Source organism: Scyliorhinus canicula, chromosome 21 (assembly GCF_902713615.1).
Source record: "Scyliorhinus canicula chromosome 21, sScyCan1.1, whole genome shotgun sequence".
Taxonomy (NCBI): domain Eukaryota; kingdom Metazoa; phylum Chordata; class Chondrichthyes; order Carcharhiniformes; family Scyliorhinidae; genus Scyliorhinus; species Scyliorhinus canicula.
This window is the reverse complement of record NC_052166.1, coordinates 44,457,343-44,481,166: the sequence shown is the minus strand read 5'-3', so window position 1 is coordinate 44,481,166 and position 23,824 is coordinate 44,457,343. Positions and strand designations below refer to the sequence as shown.

General features: G+C 43.0%; 1 protein-coding gene across 8 annotated transcripts in view; it reads left to right on the top strand.

Moving 5' to 3' along the window:
• The window catches only part of LOC119955553 (DENN domain-containing protein 1A-like), a 641,178-nt gene that overhangs the window by 205,346 nt on the left and 412,008 nt on the right, over positions 1-23,824 (top strand). For all 8 annotated transcript variants that reach the window (XM_038781844.1, XM_038781841.1, XM_038781843.1 and 5 more), the window contains exon 4: positions 22,569-22,618. In XM_038781844.1, coding sequence (XP_038637772.1) covers positions 22,569-22,618 — 50 coding nt within the window. The remainder of the gene's footprint in view (positions 1-22,568; positions 22,619-23,824) is intronic.

Below are 23,824 nucleotides of genomic sequence, written 5' to 3'. Positions count from 1 at the left end.
CTGGAGGGGGAAATGTTTATTTTACCATGTTGATGTCACTGTTTTTGTTACTGTTGTAAAAATTTTCAATACATTAACAAAATGATTTTTAAAAAAATTCTGATATCAAAATGTTTGGTTTTAGTTGAAAATAATCGAGTATTGTGCCTGTGATATCTGGAAATTAGATGAAAATGGCTCTATTGGAGCATGAAAGCTTTTTTTTTAAAGTTTGAGTGCCCAATTCATTTTTTCCAATTAAGGGGCAATTTAGCGTGGCCAATCCACCTATCCTGCACATCTTTGGGTTGTGGGGGCGAAACCCACGTAAACCCGGGGCGAATGTGCAAACTCCACACGGACAGTGACCCAGAGCCGGGATCGAACCTGGGACCTCGGTGTCGTGCAGCAGCGGTGCTAACCCACTCCGCCACTATGCTGACCCTGGAGCATGAAAGCTTGAGTTTAAACACTCCCAGTTTCGAACTGTTGTAAACAAAATTGGGCAGGCGAAGACTTTGGAAGTTAGTTTAGTGCTGGCAGCAATCCCGAGGCACCTATGCACCAGTTTGGTGTGAATAAGAGAAACGGGACAATCAAGGGCTGTTGCTATGCAACCATGATCCATATTCCATCGTACTACTGAATTGTGCATTGTAAGTAGTAGAGAGGCTTTGGGGGGGTGTTGCGATGTAAACCACTTGTCATTGAATGTAAAGTGTAATTGGTTATGCTCTCTGTTATCTGAGATGGTCATTGCTTGACATTTATGTGGTGTGAATGTTATTTCTCACATCATCTCGAGCCTGGATGGTGTTTAGGGTTTGCTGCAAATGGAAGCACGCTGCTTCATTATTGAAATGTTGTGACTGGAACTGAATACTGTGCAATCATCAGCAAATATCTCCACTTCTGTCCTTCTGAGGGATGGAAGGACGTTGATGAAGTAGCTGAAGATACTTGGGTCGAGAGAAATTCCTGCTGACTGAGAAGCGATTACACCTTTATGCGAGGTGTAACTGAAGCCAGAGAGTTCTCATAATCTGCATTGAATTCAGTTTTACTAGGGCTGGTAACCCAGAGACCTGGATTAATTCTTTAGCGAGTTCAAATTCAACCATGACAGCTGGAGGAATTCAATTAACTAATTTTCAATAAAATTAACACACAAAGAAAACTTGCCGTAGGAAGAACAATCCCACAATCTACAGGTCAGATCAAAGTCCTGGACAATTAAACAAGTCACCTGAGGAGGTGGCTCCTAAAACATCCTATTCTCAGTAGTGTCCAGGAGTGCAAAAGCCAAGGCTGAAGCATTTGCAACCATCTTCAAGCAGAAGTGCTCAGTGGATGATCCATCTTGGTCTCCTCTTGAAGTCCCCACCATCTCATATATACCACTGAAACCAATGGATGGAGCAAAACTGTGAGCCCAGACAACAACCTGGCTGTGGTACAAAGAGGTGCTCCAGAACAAGCTGATTTCTTAGCCAAGTTGTAATAAAACTGCTACAATGCTGTCAACTACCCAACAATGTTGAAAATTGACTAGATATATTCTGTACACAAAATGCAGGTAATTTCTGATCTGACCAATTGCCGCACCATCAGGTTGCTCTCAATCATCGGCAAAGCAATATAAGGTGCCATTGTCAGTGCCATAAAGCATAACCTATTCAACAACAAACTGTTCACCAAAGCTCAGTTTGAATTCCATCAGGGCCACTTAGCTTCAGACCTTTTACAGCCTTGATCTAAACATGGACATAGGGCTGAATTCCAGACGTGATGTTAAGGTGACTACCCTTGACAATCAAGGCAGCGTTTGAGTGAAAATGGCATTAAGGAGCTCTAGCAAAATTGAAGTCAAAGGGAATTGGGAGGAAATCTCTACGTTGCTTGGAGTTGTACCTAGTACAAAGGGAGATGGTGCAGTTGTCAGAAGACAATCATCTTAGCCCAAAGACATCTCTGCAGGAGTTCCTCAGGGCAGTGTCCTTGGCCCAACCATCTTCAATTTCTTTATCAATCTTTGCTCCATGATAAGGATGTTTCCTAATGAGCACAAGGTGTTCAGTACAATGCATGGCTCCCCAGATACTGAAGCAGTCTGTGGCTGAATGCAGAAAGACTTTGATAACATTCTGATTTGGATTGCTAAGTGGCAAGTAAATTTGTGCCACACAAGTGCCAAGCAATGACCATTACCAACAAGAGAAAATCTAATTCCCTTCCCTTTGCCATGGAATTGCCATTGCTGAATCCTCAGCCATCAATCCTGGGAGTTATCACCAGCCAGAAACTTAACTCAATCAGCCATATAAGTATTGGTAATAAGAGCAGGTCAGAAGCCTGGAATTCTGCTTCCAGACTGCCATCTGTGCACCATCTGCAAAAAACAAGTCGGGGATGTCATGGAATGTTCTCCACATGCCTCGATGAATGCAGCTTCAACAACACTCAAAACATTCAGCACCATTAAGGTCAAGTTAGCCTACTTGATCAGTAATGCATCTAACTCCTTGAACATTCACACCCTCCACAGCCGTTGTATAGTGGCAGCAGTGTGTACCATCCACGAGTTGTACCACAGCAACTTGTCAAGGCTCCTTTGACAGTACCTTCCAAACCTGTGCCCTCTGCCACTGAGAAGATCAAGGGCAGCAGGTGCGTGGGAACACCACCACTGAACGTTTCGCTCCAAGTTGCACACCATCCTGTGAATACACTACATTGCTACCCTTTCACTGACGTTGGTTCAAAATCCTAACAGTACTGTGGATGTAACAACACCAGATGGATTGCAGCGGTTCAAGAATGTAGCTCACCATCATCTTAAAGGCAATTAGGGATGGGCAACATGTGCTGATCTTGCCAGCAATGCATACATCCCAAGAACAAATAAAAAAAATTGTGCAATGCTTGGACATGCCTCTTCTGTTTGCAAAGGTCAGGGCCCGGTGTATGATGTCAGGAAATAGGTGTAATTTTAAGTAATTTGTTGTTTTTGTGGGGTTTAGGATAAAAATGTAAGCTTAATTTGTGTTTCTGTATTTGTGTATTAAGGGTTCAGAATGTCCTGTTAGGTTCACTTTAAACATTGCTGCATTGTCGTAAGAGACAGAAGAGAGTTCCAGGAAGATTGTGAAGTCAAGGAACAAAGAACGGAATCTTGGAAAAAGGTTCTGTTCAGGAGAGTTGAGAGTGAGGAATAGAAAGGCTTAAGTTAAAGACAGGGTTGCAAGGTGTAATCCTTGGGATGTTTGGCTTGCGAGAAGTCAGAGACCCGAGGTGACTTTGGTAATGCCTTACTGCAGACCTGTGAAGCTGTGGTGTTGTCTGGGCATCTGAGATATTGCGTGGAATCTTGAATGCACGTGGTAATCTAGGGCAGAGGAATACCAGAGGAATAGAGGTGGATCCTTGGTGAAGATATCGGGAGAAAGTGTCGTTTAGGAGAAGATTCCAAGACATGGTCCATGAGAGCGGAGATAGGAAAGTTTTGTGTGAAAGGCAGAACTCCAGTGAGGCCAGTTGGCTCACAGTGACAAGTATCTGGGGAGGTGGGAATTGCTGAGCAATCTGTAGAAGTTGTATTGGGTGGTATCTGTCACTGGGTTTAGAGTGTGGAGTGTCTGATCACATTTCACCTACTGGATTACATGAACTGTGTACTGACAGAGAATGGTAGATTATAGACATAGACATTCAGCCCATCGAGTCTGCACCGGCCCTTGGAAAGAGCATCCCACTAATACCCACACCGTCGCCTCATACCCGTAACCCTGGAACCCGATTGAACACTAAGGGCAATTTAGCATGGCCAATCCACCTAACCTGCACGTCTTTGGAATGTGGGAGGAAACCGGAGCACTCGGAGGAAACCCACGCAGACACAAGGAGAACGTGCACACTCCGTTCAGATAGTGACCCAGTGGGGAATCGAACCTGGGACCCTGGAGCTGAGAAGTGACAGTGCTAACCACTGTGCTACCGTGCTGCCCTAAGTTGACTCAATATATAGAGTAGTATAGTCAATATAAGTTGACCGTGTAATTTCTATTATCCTTCTGAATCTGTATATATCTTGTGAGTGAAGGAGTAGAATATTATAGAGAATGTTTTCTTGTTTAATGTTTTATTCTGTTGTTAAAAGTTCATCAACTGACTCCTGGAACTCAGTTCAGTAGCCACCTTCCACGTATCTAAACAAAAATAAAGGGAAGGATCTATCAAACCAGGTTCTACCCTGGGATCTGACTTGTTCGTAGTAACATCAGCCTGATCATAACAGTGAATATATGTAGCTTCTAGCATGTGCAAGTGAGCCACACTGCAAGCTCATCTGGTGAGCTTAAATTGGTTGTCAGCATAATTCTTAGCAAATTGGTTTTCAACATAATTATTGGCACGCTCAGGATTGCGTAGCAAGTGTTGTACCATTGGTAGAATCACATCTAATGCTGGATACTGTGTTTTGTGTTTTGCAAGCATGGGCTGGTTGGATACAGTCCGTGCTTGGCTTCACCAAAACTTAATTTATCAGTGAATATGTACCACTTGAATATGTGCCACTTGAATATGTGCCACTTGATGACTCCATCTATCAGTTTACTGTTAATTGGAAGTAGGCTTATGATGGTATGCCAACTCGGCCTTTGGTCGACTGAGGAAAAAGATTACTTCTTCGAATGTTTTTGAGATAGGTTCCAGAACGTGCTGTTCTGAGAAACTATCAAAGAGCAGGTTATATTAGACTTAGTATTGTGTAATGTGACAGGATTAATTAATGATCTCAGAGTAAAGGCACCCCTCGACAACGGCAACCACAACATGATCAAATTTTCTATCCAGTTTGAAAGAGGAGAAGAGTGGGTCTGATGACTAGTATTTTAAACCTAAATAAGGGACGAACGCTGAGCTAGATGAAGTGAACTGCGATTGAAGTGAACTGGGAATAGATCAATAGAGAGGCAGTGGCAGACATGCAAGGAGTTTTATTTTTAGAATACTCAGAATACGTATATACCTGTTTAGAAAAATTCTAAAGGGAAGAGCCACCATCCATGGTTAATGGAAGTATCAAACTTAAGGACATGGCTTATATCTGTGCAAAGATGATTGGCAGGTCAGTTGATTGGTCAGAGTAGTAAGAACTGCAGAAAATGACTAAGAGGTTATCAGAAGAAAGAGGCCAAGCTGCAGGTTGCTAGGAATGTAAACACAGAAAGCAAAAGTTTCTACAAGCATTTAAATGTAAAAAAACGAAGTAAAGTGTGTATTGGTCCTCTGGCCAGTGTGAATGGGGAGTTTAAAAATATATATTTTTATTAAGAAACGTTTTTCCAATATAACACCTTCACAGCCATATTCATAGAACAATTACAACATTTCAACCCCACCCATCCACCACCCTCGAAAACAACCCCCCCCCCCCCCCACCAAAAAGAACATCGAACCCCTTAACATCCAACGGTGACCAACTCTCTGAATAGGAAATGAATGGCTGCCACCTCGGGTTGAACCCTGCATTGACCCTCTCAAGATATACTTGACTTTTCTAAATGTAAGAACTCCATCAGGTCACTTAACTGAGTGTGGCACTGGGCGGGACCGAAGACTGACATCCAAACAGAACTAATCTCCAAGCTAATTAGCAAGGCGAGGGTATCTGCCTTTGCCCTGGTCTACAGCTCTCGTAAATCTGAAACCCCAAAGATAGCCACTGAAGGGCAAAGTTCCAACACACAGAACAAAGAAAAGTACAGCACAGGAACAGGCCCTTCGGCCCTCTAAACCTGCGTCGACCATGCTACCCGTCTAAACTAAAATCTTCACACTTCCGGGGTCCGTATCCCTCTAATCCCATCCTACTCATGTATTTGTTAAGATGCCCCTTAAACGTCACTATCGTCCCTGCTTCTACCACCTTCTCCGGGAGCGAGTTCCAGACACCCACTACCCTCTGTGTAAAAGAACTTGCCTCGTACATCTCCTCTAATCCTTGGCCCTCACACCTTAAACCTATGACCCTAGTAATTGACACCCCTTTCCTGGGAAAAAGTCTCTGACTATCCACTCTGTCTATGCTCCTCATAATTTTGTAGACAACCCCAAGAATTCCTGACATGGTGCTGAAGAAGGAGACATGTGCGTATGATGCGCTAGGTCCCTAGAACACCGCTCGCACCTATCATCTACTTCCGAGAAGAATCCCCTCATCTGCGCCCTGCTCTGAAGTGCCCTATGAACCACCTTAAACTGAATCAGGCTGAGCCTAGCGCACAAGGAAGTCAAGTTGACTCTGTGCAGAGCCTCACTCCAAACTCTTCCCCACAAACACCTGGCCCAGCTCCCCATCTCACTTCCTCTTGATCTCATCCAGTGGAGCCTGTTCCATCGACACAAGCTGTCTATAAATGCCTGACATCTTCCCTTCCCCTGCATCAACCAACGAAAGAACCCTATCCATCAGGCAAGGGTGCCATGGAGAAGGAAGAAATATCCTTGCATTCAAACCTGATAATGCCAAAACAGGATAGCTCTCGGAAGCCGGTACTTGCCCAACCATTACTCAAAAGCAGCAAACTTCCCATTTATAAACAAGTTGCTGAACCACTCCAGCCCCTCCTCCTTCCATGTCCTAAACAACGAGTCCAAGGCTGCTGGTATCCCTTTGCAAAATCACCCCGCCAAATAAAAAAAGGTATCATTTTACTGACTTTAACAAAGATCGATTTAGGAAGGAGAACTGGAAGGCACCGAAAGAAAAATAGAAATTTTGGGAGGATATTGACCTTTACCGACTGAATTCTTCCCACCAAGGACAGCGGGAGGTTTCCCCACTTCTTCAGATCAGCCTTCACCGCATTAACCAGTTCCCAAATTTAGTTTATGGAGCAAGGCCTGAATCATGGGCCATTTGGATTTCCAGATAATGGAAGCTGGACTTGGCCAGACGAAAGGACAACCTCCTTAGATCGGCTCCCCTCCCTGGGCGATTCGCCAAAAAGCATTTGCTTTTGCCAAAGTTCAAATTATACCCATAGAAGGAGCCAAACTTCTCAAACAGCCTAATTATCTCCTCTGCACTGGTGAGAGGGTCCATCACATACGACAAAAAACTGTCTGCGTGCAATACCCCCGCCCCCAATCCCCCTCCACTCTTTGGATAACCTCAATGCCATGGCCAGAGGATCAATTGCTAAGGCAAACAAAATTGGAACAGTGGACACCTCTGTCTCATTCCTCTCCTCAGGTGGAAATAGTTAGAACTCAAAGCAGTCATATGAATAATCATGTTGAGGGCCCTCTGTTAGAGCTGGATCCAAGCAGTAAAATTAGGCACAAGCCAATCCTCTCGAGCATCTCAAACAAATATCCCTACTCCACCCTACCAACCGTCTTTCCCATTTCCAATGAAATAACCACCTCTGGCTCAGGGGCTGGAGATGGGGACAGTCTCCGAACATTGGCCGACAATTGCCGACTCTTAACAAACCCGGTTGGTTCCTCCGGTACAACCTTTGGGAGGCAGGGCTCCAGGCGCATAGCCAAGACCTTCACCATCTGCATTTAGCAACGAAATAGGCGATATGAGCCCCACTCTGCTGGATTCCAATCCTTCTTTAAGATCAAGGAAATTGATGCTTGTGCCAATGTGGCCAGCAACACCACCCCAAACATAGAATCCGTAAACATTTCTAACAGCAACGGAGCCAGGTATCCCACAGACTTCTTATAAAATTCGAACAGGAATCCGTCCGGTCACAGCTACTTGCCCATGTGCATCAGAGCCATGCATTTCATAACTTCCTCTAAGGTCAGCAGGGACTCCAATTCCTCCCTTCTCTCCTGCTGCACAACAAAGTAGACAGCCCATCCAAGATCTCCCAACATGGGCAATCTGTCCCTTGGGGGTTCCGATTTGTAAAGGTTACAGTAAAAAGTCTCAATGGCCTCAAAGGCCGCATTAACCTTGGCTGGGGCAGAGGCCAAGCTACCACCAGAGTCCTTTACCTGCACTATTTCCCAATAAGCAGCCTGCCATCTCAGCTGGTGTGCCAATAGGCGACTGGCCTTCTCCCCATGCTCATAAAAGCCCTCGAAAGGCGCAGCTGACGCACCACTCTATCAGTTGAAAGGAGCCCAAACTCCAACTGTAAATTCTTTCTACTTTCCAGTAGTTCCGGTGTCTGACTAACCAAATATTGGTGATCCACCTTCAGGATGGCACCCACCAACCTCTGCCTCTCCACCCTTTCACTCCTCTCCTTATGTGCCTTGTAATAAATGATTTTTCCTCTAAAAACCGCCTTCAATGAACGTGGCAGGAGTAATCTCCTCACTTGGCATGGTGGCACAGTGGTTATCACTGCTGTCTCACAGCACCAGGGACCCAGATTCGATTCCGACCTTGAGTGATTGTATGGGGTTTGCACGTTCTCCCCGTGTCTGCATGGGTTTCCTCATAACATGGGTTTAACAGAATATACCTGAACAATTTTCTGCATTGGTAGAGGTCGGTGTCCTCGCTATACTGCAGCAGCCTCGCTAAATTCTGGAGCGCAGGTCACAAGCACTAGAGCCAAGATTCTGTTTGGGCTTTTGTTGTGTCCAGTGCACTTGGTGTTTCTTGATCTCACATAGAGTGAATTGAATTGGCTGAAGACTGGCACCTATGATGGTGAGGGCCTTCAGAAGAAGCTGCATCAGATGATTGACTGGTCACTTCTGGCTGAAGATGATGTAAACATTTTAGCCTTGTCTTTTCATCTCAAGTGTTGGACTCTGCCATTATTAGGAATAGGAAGATCATGGAGCTTTGAAATCCTATTAGTTGTATAATTGTCTGCTAGTTGCAACTTATTTTATTCACTCAAGGGATGTGGGCAGCACTGGTTAGGCCAGTTTTATCGCACGTCCCTAATTGCCTTTCAGACGATGCTGGCGAGCTGCCTTCTTGAGCCATTGCAGTCCATGTGGCATAGGTACATTCACAGTGCTGTTCGCGAGGGGATGTCAGGAGTTTGATACAGCGATCGTGAAGGAATGCTGATAAATTTCCACGGTCAGGATGGTGAGTGACTTGGAGGGGAACTTTCAGGTAGGCAGTGTTCCCGTGTATCTGGAGACCTTGCCTGTATAGATGGTAGCGGTCGTGGGTTTGGAAAGTGCTGCCTAAGGAATCTTGGTGGGTTCCAACAGTGCATCTTGTAAATACTGGACAATCTCAACAGGCCTGACAGCATCTGTGGAGAGAAAAAGGAGCTAACGTTTTGAGTCCTGGTGACTCTGTCAAATGGTATTCCACTGTTTCACTATATCTTTGGAGGTCTGACTTGCCACCTTCTGTAAATCTCTGATTGATTAATTGCCCACAATGTAGTTGGATTTTAACTGCTCCCTGATGTAGCTTAGCAAGTCAATTGAACCATAATATAATTGGATGGCCTATTCAGTTGCAATCTGGGCTTCTAGTCAGAACATCAAAAAGGCACCCAACCCTACTCACTAACAACTGGGAACTAACGCCAAAGTAGTGACAGCCATCTCACAGACTTGTCATGCAACAGTTTGGCATAGTCATACTTGCAGCACTATGCCCATCAGCTAATGTCTCAGACTGCTCCATCACCATTGAGTGTTCTTGTTCCATCCGCATTGGTGGTTTTGGAGTTACATACAGGCCAGACCGAGAAAGGATGGCAAATTTCCTTCCCTGAAGAACATTGATGAACCAGTTAGATTTTTCCAGTGGCTTGATGGTCGATCTTACCATATCCTGATTATGTTTTTTGTGAATTGAGTTCAAATCTCACCATGGCAATTTAAGAATTCTCTGGATTACAAGTCCAGTAACATAGCCAATAACATGCCAAATATATATGGAAAAATGTAATGCTGTGCATTTTTATCACAGGTTGAATAAAGAAAAACAAATGTGCATGCTTCTGCTTGATATGAGTGATCTGACGTTTCTATGCACTGTGACACAAACAAATCAGTTCCTTCATTTCAGAACTAGTGACTGAAAAGGTTCAATATGTGAGGCTCAATTAATGGAGTGGTTTGATATTCCAAGATTTTCTTGCATACAGTTTCAGAGCCTGTTGTAAGCTGTCTAACTCACCAGACTGAATGGCATAGACATACTTGATAAATTAAATGATTGTCAGCTAGTAAACACGGTGTAGTATTCCTGTTAATAAGCTCTTGGAGGCATCCGTATTGCTTCTACTTTCATTTGGTTGGAGTGCTGAGAAGTCTTCCGACATCAGAACAGAAGATTGCATGAACTACTTTTGTCAGCCTCTCCTTCAGTATATTAATTTTCTGACATAGCCTATGGTTTGAATAGCTACTGTGCAAATTAAGCCTTATCTAGATGAAAGGATATGGCAGCTGGAATCTCAGTAGCTGTGTCGATCTGTACTTTGGGAGGACTTGATTCAAGTTTATCTAAACAAGCACTACTAATCCCAACTATCTAGGGGGATCCACTGTCAAAATAAGCAGCAGGCCCCTAAGGCAAACAGAATAGGCAAGAAATAAAGGCTGGGACTCGGGATACTCCAGCGAGTTTGCATTTGAGGGTAGCTAGAGAGACTGAGTGAGTAAGAGATGGAGAATTAGCATAATGCCCTTTCATTGGGAAATTTGGGAATGCTCAGTGGCCCTGTGGATAGATCTGTGGTTACAATACAGTGAGTCTATAGGAAAATCATTGAATGACCCAGCCATATTGACTGAAAAAATAAAAGGACACTAAGTACTGGTTGAGAGAAAGGAAGGACAGACTGCAGCTTTGTTTGACATCTGTTCTACTTCTCGCTAGTTTTGTTCCCTTGAATTCTATGTGGACTTTGGAGAAACCTAAGAAGGCTGAACATGAATCCTGTAATCTTCAGCTGAATATTTATGCAGTGGAACAGCCGTTAAACTACCCTTTGGTTCAGCCTACTTCTCTTCCATTGTTAAACATGCTTAAATGAGGGAAGCATTTCAAAAGCTAAATAAATGTTTGTTTGTCTGTGAACAGTTAAACAGATTTGCATAAATTGTTTGCAGTTTGTCAAATTATCCCTTTCCTCTTTGCGCCAGATACGAAAATATTCAGGAAAGAAATTCTGGCTACTACTTCGCAAAACCTGATTGCGCATGGACAAATATTGATTGAACCAAGCCCTTGCAGTGTCAGCTTTGAAGAAAGCTGATAGCTGGGTAAAAGAGTTTCAAAGATTGTGCAAAAAGCTGTCAGGAGAAGGTCACAGATGGTGAATGCATGTATGCATTCTGGCATTTGAACAGATATTATGAATCAAAGCAAAATCTTTTTGTACAATGTTTAGGATTTTTAACTATTTGAAAACAACACTATTCCAAAACTGGATTCTATCTGGTAGCTGTTAGTTTTGTTTGTTACAAAAATTGATATATTATTTTACCGTGCATTAATATGAATAGGTATATTGCTACCACCCCATAGAGACTGAACATCTTTAAAAAGGATGAATTTCCCATATGACAGAGAAGAACCAATGGACCATATTTCACTTTTTAACACTTTCACCCAAGTAAACAAACTAAAATGAACATAAATCAAACATTAATTAACAGGCATCTAAAATGTCAAAATAAGAAAAAGTTAACATTTGTGTTCACTAAGTCAGTGCATCTCAAACTATCTGATGTGGTGTTCCGGCAGTTTTTGTTTTCAATGTGCCAGGGACCGGTAAGCGAAACAAGCCAATCCAGGATTACTGTCTCTTTCTTTTCTGGAAACACTCCAAGTACCGGCAGACGATGGCTCAAATACCGGCACCGGTACTCGTACCACACTTTGAGAAGCACTGCACTAAGTAACACAATTGAAACATCTTCTAAAATGCTTTTACTCTAATCCATGCTTCTAGTAGACACGTAGTATTAGAGGAACCACTCTAAAGTCAATCCCAGCACTCCAGCAGAGTTTCACCTCTACCCACCATGTCTGGTCCACATTTGCAGTGTCCTTCAACTGTTGTTCCACTCTGCCTAGGTTTTTCTGGTTATGATCATCACCAGCAAGACTCCCTGTCACCTCATTCCTCTAGAGCCTCTGCCTGTTCTGTTCCCTTTCTTTTGAACAGAACCCGAATTCGTAACAGCACCTATTTGATTGGTAACATAAAACAGCTCTTGTTTTTCCACTGCAGTAGTTTTTTTGTTCCTGCACCTCAGCCCCAGCTGTTCTTTCCTGCGATACTGTGAAAGATGCTAAAACTGTTGCTTCACCTTGCTGGGTTTCTATTTCAGTTTCTCTCACCCTGGCAACTGGATCACATGGGTATTTCTCCAAACTGAGTTGTTCATCAGGAATTTGGCCTCCATGCCAACCTTTTTAGAATGTCCTGTCTCGGGCACATTTTAAAACATAATCATCTTGTAAAATTAGGCATTCCTGACAATATACGTAATGTTGTCAATAACAGGACACATGTATAATACAGAGAAGTGAAATCATATGAATAAAAATTGTAATCTGATAGTAGCTGGGTAACGTATTGAGTTTGTGCACTAGCTTTTCATCTCTGCAACCTGAGACTATTTCTCAAACTCTGGCCTCTTGCACATCCCCTTTGCTCCACGACAAGATCCCCCCCCATACCCACCACATCTCCCAGGGGACTCTCACTGCCCCCTGACTACACGCCTCCCATGGGACTGTCCACTTCCTCTAACTACCGCCACACAGGACATTTCCCACACCCCCAATCCTCGCAAGGACACCCTGAATTCCAAGGACTCCCCCACCCCCTGGCTAATCCTCCCGCCACAGGGCTCCCTCCCACCCCGACTACCTTGCCTGAATCCCCATGGGATTCCCTCTGACACAACACTCTGTCTACAGCACTGACCTGACGCCCTTCAACCCCAGTGTCTGATCCCTCCTCCCACCCTCTTGACCTCCAGCTTCCCGTCCTCTGGATCCAGCTCCTAAATTTGAACCACTTTCTTAGACGCTTACTTAACCCCATCCTGTCTATTTCAATGGACATTTAAATTTACCTGGTTTACTGCAGCTTGTGTTGTAGAAAAGGGGTCCACCTCCAGGTGACTCACCCACAGAGAAACCCTTACAAAATCTGGGTTTGAACCTTCCAGAATCCCCTCCTGGACAATTTGAGGTGTATTTTTTTCTCAGGACAAGCATCTGGACATATATTTTCCATTTATTTTTGGGCACCAAAGTTCCCAAAAAGTAAACCTCGTTTGCTTAGCTGCCAAACGATTAGCAAAATAGCATCGATCTGTAGTTTAGAACACGATTGTGAACAAATTGAAGGGTATATGTAGAAGCGCTGGCGAATGATACAGCTGCAGAATACAAGTTCAACGTTTCAGGATTATTCAGGTGTGGAGTAGTTCATGTTTATAGCTCATGAGTAAGAATGCAGTACAATTTCACCGAGCAAAGATGAATAATTTCCTGTGATCTTCTCATTTAAATATTTTCCTTGCTTTTCTTGAGGGTTTGATTCATCTTGGTACTGCTGGTGTCAGTAGTTTCCTGGTATTGTCCTAAATGACCGTTTTCAGACTAATATCAGGAGTCAATTGAATGGCGGGTGGGGCATAATACAGCGGAGCGTGATAGTGACCGAATTACGTGGATTTTTTTTTGGTTTGGAGTACCCAATTCATTTTTTCCAATCCACCTACCCTGCACATATTTAGGTTGTGGGGACAAAACCCACGTAAACTCAGGGAGAATCTGCAAAACTCCACATGGACAGTGACCCAGAGCCGGGATCGAATGTGGGACCTCGGCGCCATGAGGCAGCAGTGCAAACCACTGCGCCACCGTGCTGCCCTCGAAGCACTTATTTCTAACGCTATTTTCTCATATTTCAAATACAATTCTAGTTTATTTTTCCCGTACAAAACGAGAAGGAACACGTATTTAACTTACAACCTTTTTCTTACTACTTCTGATGATTATCTCAATGTTTGCTCCTACTGAGGCGACTGAATCCATATGGAAACCCTTAGAAATTCTGAGTTGGCACGTTTCAGAATCTTTTTATTAGGGATTCACCCTGGATCCTTTATACTTATGTTAGGGAGAACATTACTACTTTTACAACCAAAAAGATGCTTACTTTGTTAATGATAAGTTTATACTGCATTTGTGAAAGGACAGCAGCAAACATGTTTACATATAAACACATATGCAGTGGGCGGCACTGTAGCACAGTGGTTAGCACAGTTGCTTCCCAGCTCCAGGGTCCCTCGTTCGATTCCCGGCGTGGGCCACTGTCTGTGTGGAGTCTGCATGTTCTCCCCATGTTTCTGTGGGTTTCCTCCGGATGCTCCGATTTCCTCCCACAAGTCCCGAAAGATGTGCTTGTTAGGTGAATTGGACGTTCTGAATTCTCCCTCAGTGCACCTGAACAGGCACCACAATGTGGCAACGGGTGGATTTTCACAGTAACTTCATTGCAGTGTTAATGTAAGCCTACTTGAGACACTAATAAAAATTATTATTATTTTGTCCCGTCTATGCAAAAATGTGTTATTTGAATTATTCAAAAGTGTTTATTTAGGATTGTGTATATGTTTGGTGGGGGGTGGGGGTGGGGAATTGATCATTTAATTCCATTTAGAGATTTCTTCACTCAGAGTGGTGAGCCGTGGAATTCATAGTTGAGGCTAAGACACTGAATACATTCAAGATTCGCTAGATGTGGCACTGATGGGTCAAAGGTTATGGGAAAGCAGGATTATGCTATAGCGTTGGACGATCAGCCATGATCGTGATGAATGACGGATTAGGCTCTAAGGGCTGAATGGCCTCCTCCTGTTCCTACCTTCTATCTTTCTATGTTTCTATACAATCCCTGTATGTTTAATCAGATTGTAACCAAGTTTAGGGGCCATTGGTGACTTCATCTAAAGAGAGCAATTAATTACAATGGTGCGATGTTGGGAACTGGTAATTCATTTTCTTTAAATTAGATTCTCACAAAGTTTCATTCGTGATTTTCTTTTGGATTCAGCTGTGGAATTAATTCATATCAGTCCATGTGCTCGCCCTTAAACAGGACTTGGCCCAATTGAACAAGCAATAGAATATTTCGCTTCCTACCATAATATATTAATTGAAATAACTGGTGTTTTTCCTGCAGAATCCATTTAAAGTAACTAACAATAACCAATTGCACTTTCAGGATAGTCGGTTTCCTTTAAAGTGAGCACACACACAAGACTCCACCAATTTTCTTGAATTATACTTAATTACTGGCTTTATTTGCTCAGTAGTAAATTGTGTCAGTCAACATTGGAAAATTTACCTGAGGTGGTCGCAGAATACCAGACGGGCTCTGTCAAAGGCAGACAGCTTACCTCGAATATTAGGTGCCTGTTGAACGTGATAATGACCCCCTCCGGGGAGAGAACACCAGAGGTGATCGTCTCCCTAGACGCAGAAAAGGCCTTCGACAGAGTCGAATGGTATACCTCATAGAGGTACTGGAGCGGTTCGGGCTTGGAACAGGGTTCACCTCCTGGGTAAAGCTCCTATACAATGCTCCCATGGCGCGTGTACAGACCAACAATACCAACTCCCGATATTTCCAGCTGCACAGGGGCACCAGACAAGGATGCCCACTGTCCCCACTACTGTTCGCTCTGGCGATCGAACCACTAGCAATCGTGCTGAGAGCAGCAAAAAGCTGGAGGGGGATCTGAAGGGGAGGCAGAGAGCACAGAGTCTCACTCTATGCAGATGACCTGCTCCTCTACATTTCGGACACACAGAGCAGCATGGACGGAATCAACGCGCTCCAGAAAGAGTTTGCCGTCTTCTTGGGCTACAAACTCAACATGAGCAAAAGCGAGATCTTCCCAGTACACCCACAAGGAGGGGGGGGAAAGGAGAAGGGGGGGGGAGGAGAAGGAGGGGGGGAAGGAGAAGGAGAGGGGGGGAAGGAGAAGGAGAGGGGGGGGGAGTGAGAGAGAGAAAGGGGGGAGAGAGATGGGGGGAGAGAGAGAGAGGGGGGAAAGAGAGGAGGGGGGGGAAGAGAGGAGGGGGGGGGAAGAGAGGAGGAGGGGGGAAAGAGGAGGAGGGGGGGAAAGAGAGGAGGAGGGGGGGAAAGAGAGGAGGAGGGGGGGAAAGAGAGGAGGAGGGGGGGAAAGAGAGGAGGAGGGGGGGAAAGAGAGGAGGAGGGGGGGAAGAGAGGAGGAGGGGGGGAAAGAGAGGAGGAGGGGGGGAAAGAGAGGAGGAGGGGGGGAAAGAGAGGAGGAGGGGGGGAAAGAGAGGAGGAAGGGGGGGAAAGAGAGGAGGAAGGGGGGGAAAGAGAGGAGGAAGGGGGGGAAAGAGAGGAGGAAGGGGGGGAAAGAGAGGAGGAGGGGGGGAAAGAGAGGAGGAGGGGGGGAAAGAGAGGAGGGGGGGGGGAAAGAGAGGAGGGGGGCAGCACTAACGTGACTGCCGTTTAAACAAGCCCGAACAAATTCTGCTACTTGGGGATCCAAATAGCCCATGACTGGAAAGGGATCCACAAATGGAACCTCACCAGTCTGACGGAGGAAGTAAAAAAGGACCTGCAAAGATGGAACGCACTCCCACTCTCCCTCGCGGGAGGAGGACCTGGGGATTGAGATAGGGTGGGGACTCTGGAGCGAAGCACTGCATGGGGTCAACTCCACCTCCATGTGTGCAAGGCTCAGCCTGACGCAGCTAAAAGTGGTACATAGAGCCCACTTAACAAGACCCCCCATGAATAGGTTCTTCCCGGAGGTGGAGGATAGACGTGAATGGTGCCAAGGAGGCCCGGCCAACCATGCCCACATGTTCTGGTCTTGGCCCAGACTTGCAGAGTACTGGACAGCCTTCTTCGAGGCAATGTCCAAAATGGTGGGAATGAGGGTGGAGCCATTTCCGAAAGTGGCGGTCTTCGGGGTTTCGGACCAGCCAGATCTATTCCTGGGGAGGAGGGTGGACGCCCTTGCCTTTGCCTCCCTGATCGCCCGCCGTAGAATCCTGTTTGGCTGGCGGTCAGCAGCACCACCCAAAGCTGCAGATTGGCTGTCCGACCTCTCGGAATCTTGCCAAATGGAGAAAATCAAATTCGCCATCTGACTCCTCCACGATCATCCTCAACACACGATGCCCCACAAGGCGGCGTCCTCAGCCCCCTACTATACTCCTTATACACATATGACTGTGTGGCCAAATTCCCCTCCAACTCCATTTTCAAATTTGCTGATGACAGCACCGTAGTGGGTCGGACAGAGTATAGGAACGAGATAGAGAATCTGGTGAACTGGTGCAACGACAATAATTTCCCTCTCAATGTCTACAAAACGAAGGAGATTATCATCAACTTCAGGAAGTGTAGTGGAGAACATGCCCCTGTCTACATCAATGGGAAAGAAGTACAAAAGGGTCGGGAGCTTCAAGTTTTTAGGTGTACAGATCACCAACAGCCTGTCCTGGTCCCCCCCATGCCAACACTATAGTTAAGAAAGCTCACCAGCGACTCTACTTTCTCAGAAGACTAAGGAAATTTGGCATGTCAGCTACGACCCTCACCAACTTCTACAGATGCACCATAGAAAGCATTCTTTCTGGTTGTATCACAGCTTGGTATGCAGCCTGCTCTGCCCAAGACCGCAGGAAACTACAAAAGGTCGTGAATGTAGCCTAATCCATCATGCAAACCAGCCTCCCATCCATTGACTCTATCTATAATTCCTGCTGCCTCAGAAAGGCAGCCAGCATAATTAAGGACCCCACGCACCCCGGACATACTCTCTTCCACCTTTTTCCATTAGGAAAAAGACACCAAAGTTTGAGGTCACGTACCAACCGACTCAAGAACAGCTTCTTCCCTACTGCCATCAAACTTTTGAATGGACCGACCCCGTATTAAGTTGATCTTTTCTCTACACCTTGCTATAACTGTAACATTATATTCTGCAGTCTCTCCTTCCTTCCCTATGTACTGTATGTATTGTTTGTAGAGCATGCAAGAAACAATACTTTTCACTGTATACTAATACATGTGACAATAAATCAAAATCAAATCAAACATTTGAACTGCACAGGAAAACATCGCACAAAACTGGCACCACAGTAGCATAGTAGTTAGCTCAGTTGCTTCCAGGGCCCCAGGTTCGATTCCCAGCTTGGGTCACTGTCCGTGCGGAGTCTGCACGTTCTCCCCGTGTCTGCGTGGGTTTCCTCTGGGTGCTCCGGTTTCCTCCCACAGTCCAAAGATGTGCAGATTAGGTGGACTGGCCGTTCTAAATTGCCCTTAGTGTCCAAAACATTTGGGTGGGGTTACTGGGTTAGGGTGGAGGTGTGGGCTTGTGTTAGGGTGCTCTTTCCAATGGTGAGTGCACACTCGATGGACCGAATGGCCTCCTTCTGCACTGGAAGTTCTATGATTCTACGAACATGCCCAGAGTCGGTTACATTTGCGTTTGGTTTAAGTATGACACTCATTTAAAAATAAATTACTGTTACTGGCCATCAAATATTATGAAACATAAAAAAAGCTTTTCATGAAAGATTGCATTTATCGCTCATTTTTGGGCTTAGAATGCCTTAGATAAAGTTCCCCAATGCTGTTGTTAACACATTTTAAACAAGTTATTTGTAAATAAACTGAAAAGCATAATTTTCAAATGTAACTGGTTAACGCTGGGATTTTTCAGATTTGAACTAAGAAAGCTAACTAATCAGTGACCACCATCACCAGCAATGCCATGAAATTATACCCTCTGAAAAATCTGACTGATACTGTTTTTTCCCTTTTCTGAACCCCTATTTTAAATTGCGAATGTTATTGACCTAATGGGAAGAACAGGCTTGAGGTGTTACTGAGCTAAATACAGTGGTTCAAGGTGGCTCAATTAACACAAATCGAAATCCAGTCATCAACCTGGGGGAATTTTCGATGCAAAGTAGAGCTTCCTAAAGTTGTTTGATGTAAAGAAATTGGAAGAAATGAGTAGAATGATTTTTTTCGACGAGGTGTACCGATCGTGACAGTGACCCTCTTTTATTTAATTGCTACTGCATTCACACCATTGAGCAACTGGAGGTATGTTCTTTTTGCTCTTGAATTCTGTGCCTGGGCAGAGGATAGTATATGTTTAAAAACATTTACATCAGGTTTATATAATGTGCTGATCAGGGGACAACAAAAAGCTTGTCTTTTTAGCTATCAGGAAGATATACTTTCCATTATATTGTAAATCCACTCCAGTAATGTACATTGATTCTTGATTTTTGAAAGTAAATGAAAAACTTCATTAATATAGACGAGAAGCATAAATTCATGATCAATTGAATGTTTAGCACAGCAGCATTTTGTTTGAAGTCAGCATCTTTAAGTATTTTTGCTTAAAACTTTGCAGTTGAAGCTAACTTAATCAATGAGCTGCAGTCATCAATATGTGTATGGTTGAAAATATTGATTGGTAAGGATTTTAGACAGTGCATGTGAAGCTTATAATGTCAGCGGTAGTTTGATAATGAAAAGAGTGGAACCTGAGGGAATGGAGACAGGTGGTGCATGTCCTATAGCCAGCAGTGACATGGCTGCTTTGAATCCCACAAGAGACATGGATCATGCCCTACTCTTTGCAAATGTGACTGCTTGGTATATACCAGTTTCCTGTTCGAAATAACAAGCTTGAAATCAGATCACAAAATAAATGGTTGTTGAAATAGGAAACAATTGGATTTTCAGGAAAAAAAGGATAGTCTTGGAATCCTGAAAAAAAGGTGCAGAACACAAGACAAATAGCTTTGCTGCCACTATGTTAAAGCTGTTTTATTGCAGTAATTTTTGATGCAATTTGCTAAACAAAATAATGTTTTTTAATGCACAGTACTTGTGTGTAGTGCGCACACAGTGATAAACCCTCTGTTCCATCATCTTTGTTCAAACCTCACCAGGCTTGGTTGATTCATGGTTTAAGGTAATGTGTAAGTTACTTGTGTAAAATGCAACTTGCATTTTCTCTAGGGTGCTTTTCTACATTCAGCTGACATTACTTCACATAGCTGGCAAAACTTAGCCTTTCAAATTTAACATGCACAAGAAAACCATGTTGATTTCAACTACAAAAACTATTTGAGTGCATTTAATTGAATGGAATTATTTTCTGCCCAATTCATAGTCCATAGATACATGCTCCACCCTGTATTTTATTAATGCATGGTGGTCTGTACAGTATAGATTTTATGAAGTATAATATAATATCACTTTAAACCTTCAAAATTGGACTATATGTACACTTCTCTGTGAATGCAAGTTTCTCCCATAATGTAGTATTTGTGAACAATAAACAATCCAGTCTCTTAAAATCCTTTTTAACGATTCTCAGATCATTTAATTGCTACCACGTTCTTTGTAAAATATTCTCACGAAAGTTGATGGTATGCCAAAAGAGTATCAAAAACGAATTGGTAAACTTAGGTATCTGAACTTACAAGACATTAAGTAATTCTTATGTGCTGAACGAGTGGCCTTAATGTTTTGTAGTGCATTGGAACGGGTTTGTAATTGCAGAAAGGTATGAGCAAATACAATCAATAATATATTGCACTGAAGAGTACAAGACTTCCTGGAAAGTGGAAGAAGGGCTAATTAGTGCCTCGTGTGATAGAGCCTCGTGTGATTATAGCATGCAATATTGTATCAGCTGCTTTGCCCTGCCTCTGAAATGGTTCTATCATGAAGTGAGTTTAGTTTTGCAGCAGAAAAAATTGATTGCTTCGAATTGTAAGAGTTTATGTAAAGATACCAAAGATAGTTAGTAAATGGCCGATCTGTTGCAACATGCGGTTGATGGATTAAATGGAATAATGGATCACAAGTGTGATTCTTTGCTGTCATTTGATTAGAGCAATGGTTACAACTGCATCACATTTAATGATTTAGAATAAGTATTTCTGTAGGAAAACTTGTGGGAATAAAATATCTTGCATGATTTGTGATGACTGTATAACTAAGCGCATGGGCTGTTTAACCTTAAGTTACTGCTAGAAATTCAGTGTGCGACATTCAAGAGTACTGGTAAGAGAACTGTTACGTGTGCAAAATAATGTTTAATTTATCAGGAAGGTTCAAATTGGCTTTAGGCAATCCAGCCACAGCTTGAACTGGTTCACTGGGACCACAAGAAAATTTAATTAGCTATTTCTCATCCACAAGTAAAATATATGAATATAAAGTGAAAATGTAATTAACATTACAAACCATTTTATGAAAATTATTTGTGTAATGTAAACGACATAGTTTGTAAGCTGCAAACACAAGTGCTAGCTTACTATAATGAGGATTTTAAAAAAATATTTTGCCCCATCTGAATGTAAATAGATTTAAGAAAATTTTTAAAAAGGATTGATATTATGAAACAGATATAAAAATGAATTTGAACATACTTGCAAAGTCATTTTATTTGATTCTTGATGTGCTGCTATATATCAATGCATTGTAGGAAATGTATTTTACGTGACATTATGGATTATAACGGTTATGTCTATAAAGATTATTTCATGGAACCTAAATTTACAATTTTTAGAAATTCTCGATGTTGGTTAAAATGTCAGACAAACGTATTGAATGTGATATAATCCAACATGCATATTTTTACAGAAGTGGAAAGAGCACTGATATTAGAAATCTTCCATTTGCTGTTTGAGTTGGATTTTAAAATGGGTTTTCAGCAAGTGCCCTTTATCTGAGCAAATGATTTTTCCCAAAACTATTTCTGTCCTTTCTGCCCCCTCCTTGCTTACATAGGTTCTGTGCTCTCCAGCATATTCGTTGATTGTATTGTCTCAGCAGTAGGGTTTTGAAACTTGACCACAAGACCTTTTCAAAAAATTATGTATCCTTTCAAATTTCATTAATCAAATGTTGCAGTGGTATGGTGACATGTAACTTAAAAAGCAAACAATTAAAAAAAAAACCCGTTGTGTTGTAAAATAGTTCCATGTGCTTAAAACATTTCATGTGCCTACCATTTTGCATTGCTAAAAAAAAAATGTGACTGGAGAAAGGTGATGCTGCATTTTGTGGTCTTCTCTTTTGTCCAAACCACACTCTGCCATTGGTTTTCTAATCCCATCAGCCGCTGTTTCTAGGTAACAGCCAAAGCTCTGGCAGGAGTGGCAGTCTGGGCCAAGATAAGCCCATGTGGTTTGGTGTTATTTAGTATGATCCATATGGCCAAGCTGAAGAGAGCCCCAGGGGAGGTGTTAACTCTCAGCATCTCAACCTCCAAATCCCCCTGGGAGATTGCACGAGGTAACCCCTGCAGCCTGTCCATGCGTGAATCTTGATCAGTTTTTTCCATTTTTAATGAAGGTTGATATTGTTTCTTATAACAAGTAATTGACTGCTCATTGCTTCTTTCTGTAAATGATGAGTGCCCTATCTCTTGCTGTCTCCCATTTTGTCATGGAGCAAGGGAGGAGGGTGGGGAGTGGGGGTTAGCGGGAGAGGAGGCTGTAATTGTATGGTGTAGTTAATATTAGATTTATTGGGCCCCGTAAGATGTATAAATTCTCTGTTTTCTCTCCACAGGAAGTTCTGCAGACATTGACCAAGTTTTGTTTCCCTTTCTATGTGGACAGGTACTGTTATCATTGCAAAGTTTATGAGATAAAGATGCTATAAAATTGCTCTGGAAAATAACAAAGAAACATGGTTGTGTTTTGTGCCTTTAAAATCTCATTTAAAGCACTCCCCTCGCACATAAAAATGAGGAAACTGTTTTTATTTGCCTGTTAAGCAGGTATTGTAATTTACCGCAGGTGCTCTGAATCATAATTCTGTTTAGTGTCATCATAATGCTGCTATTTCCTTGAAGTTGAAAGCAGTGGAGTGCCTGAGAGAAGCTGTAAATTAAATCTTCACTTCAGCATAGCACAGCTATGGGTGGCTTGTGAACGTTACGCATACCAGCCCAGTTTCATGCACTTCAGTAATATTCATTGGACTTTTGGCAGTGTTAATTATAAGTTAATGAGAGAGGGGATTGGTGCTCATTTAAGACATGCTGGAAATATTTTATGAGTGTTTTATTTTAACATCTTGATATTGTGTGATTATGTACAAAGTTTGTAACTTTGTGTCTTCATTTTAGCTTATTTTTTAAATTTATGCAATAAAATTAATACTTAAATCGGTTATTTAAAATTTGGCTATTGCTTTTGCTTTTTAAAAATCAAAAACAATGTATTTACTTACTTAATAGCGCCCTCTATAGATATTTTGAGCAATGCCTAGCTGTACAATGCTTTTCTTTGAAAGGGAATGATTTATTATCTAGCACCATGTATTTATTATTGAGCAAGCTGAGGTGTTAACTTTGGGTTATGCATGATGTATATTCAGTATATTAAAAATATTTATGGAATTATGAAAATGTTGAATTTTCATGACATGTTATTAGAGAAGACAAAAATTCAACTTTTGCTGGCTTGATTTTTTATTAATCACAGATCATATCCAGCAAATCCAGCATAAGCTAACCAATACCTACAAAACGTGTGCAGTGCAGGTAGTAATGTGCCCCCTCCCCCACCCCGTGCTGTGCTCTCCCTTCCAATTGACATTTACATTTGCTGTGAAATTAGTACCTTTATTGCATCAATACTTTCTTAAACCCCCGTATCATTCCATCCTTCCCATGTTATCCCCATCCCCCCCCCCCCCCCCCCCCCCCCCCCCATTCCATCAGTCTCCTGCCATCCCCATCTCCTTCCCTGCTGTCCTACCCAACTCCCCAAGCCCTCCAACAAGGGCAACTTTGTCATTGGGCTTTCCTTATCTTCAGT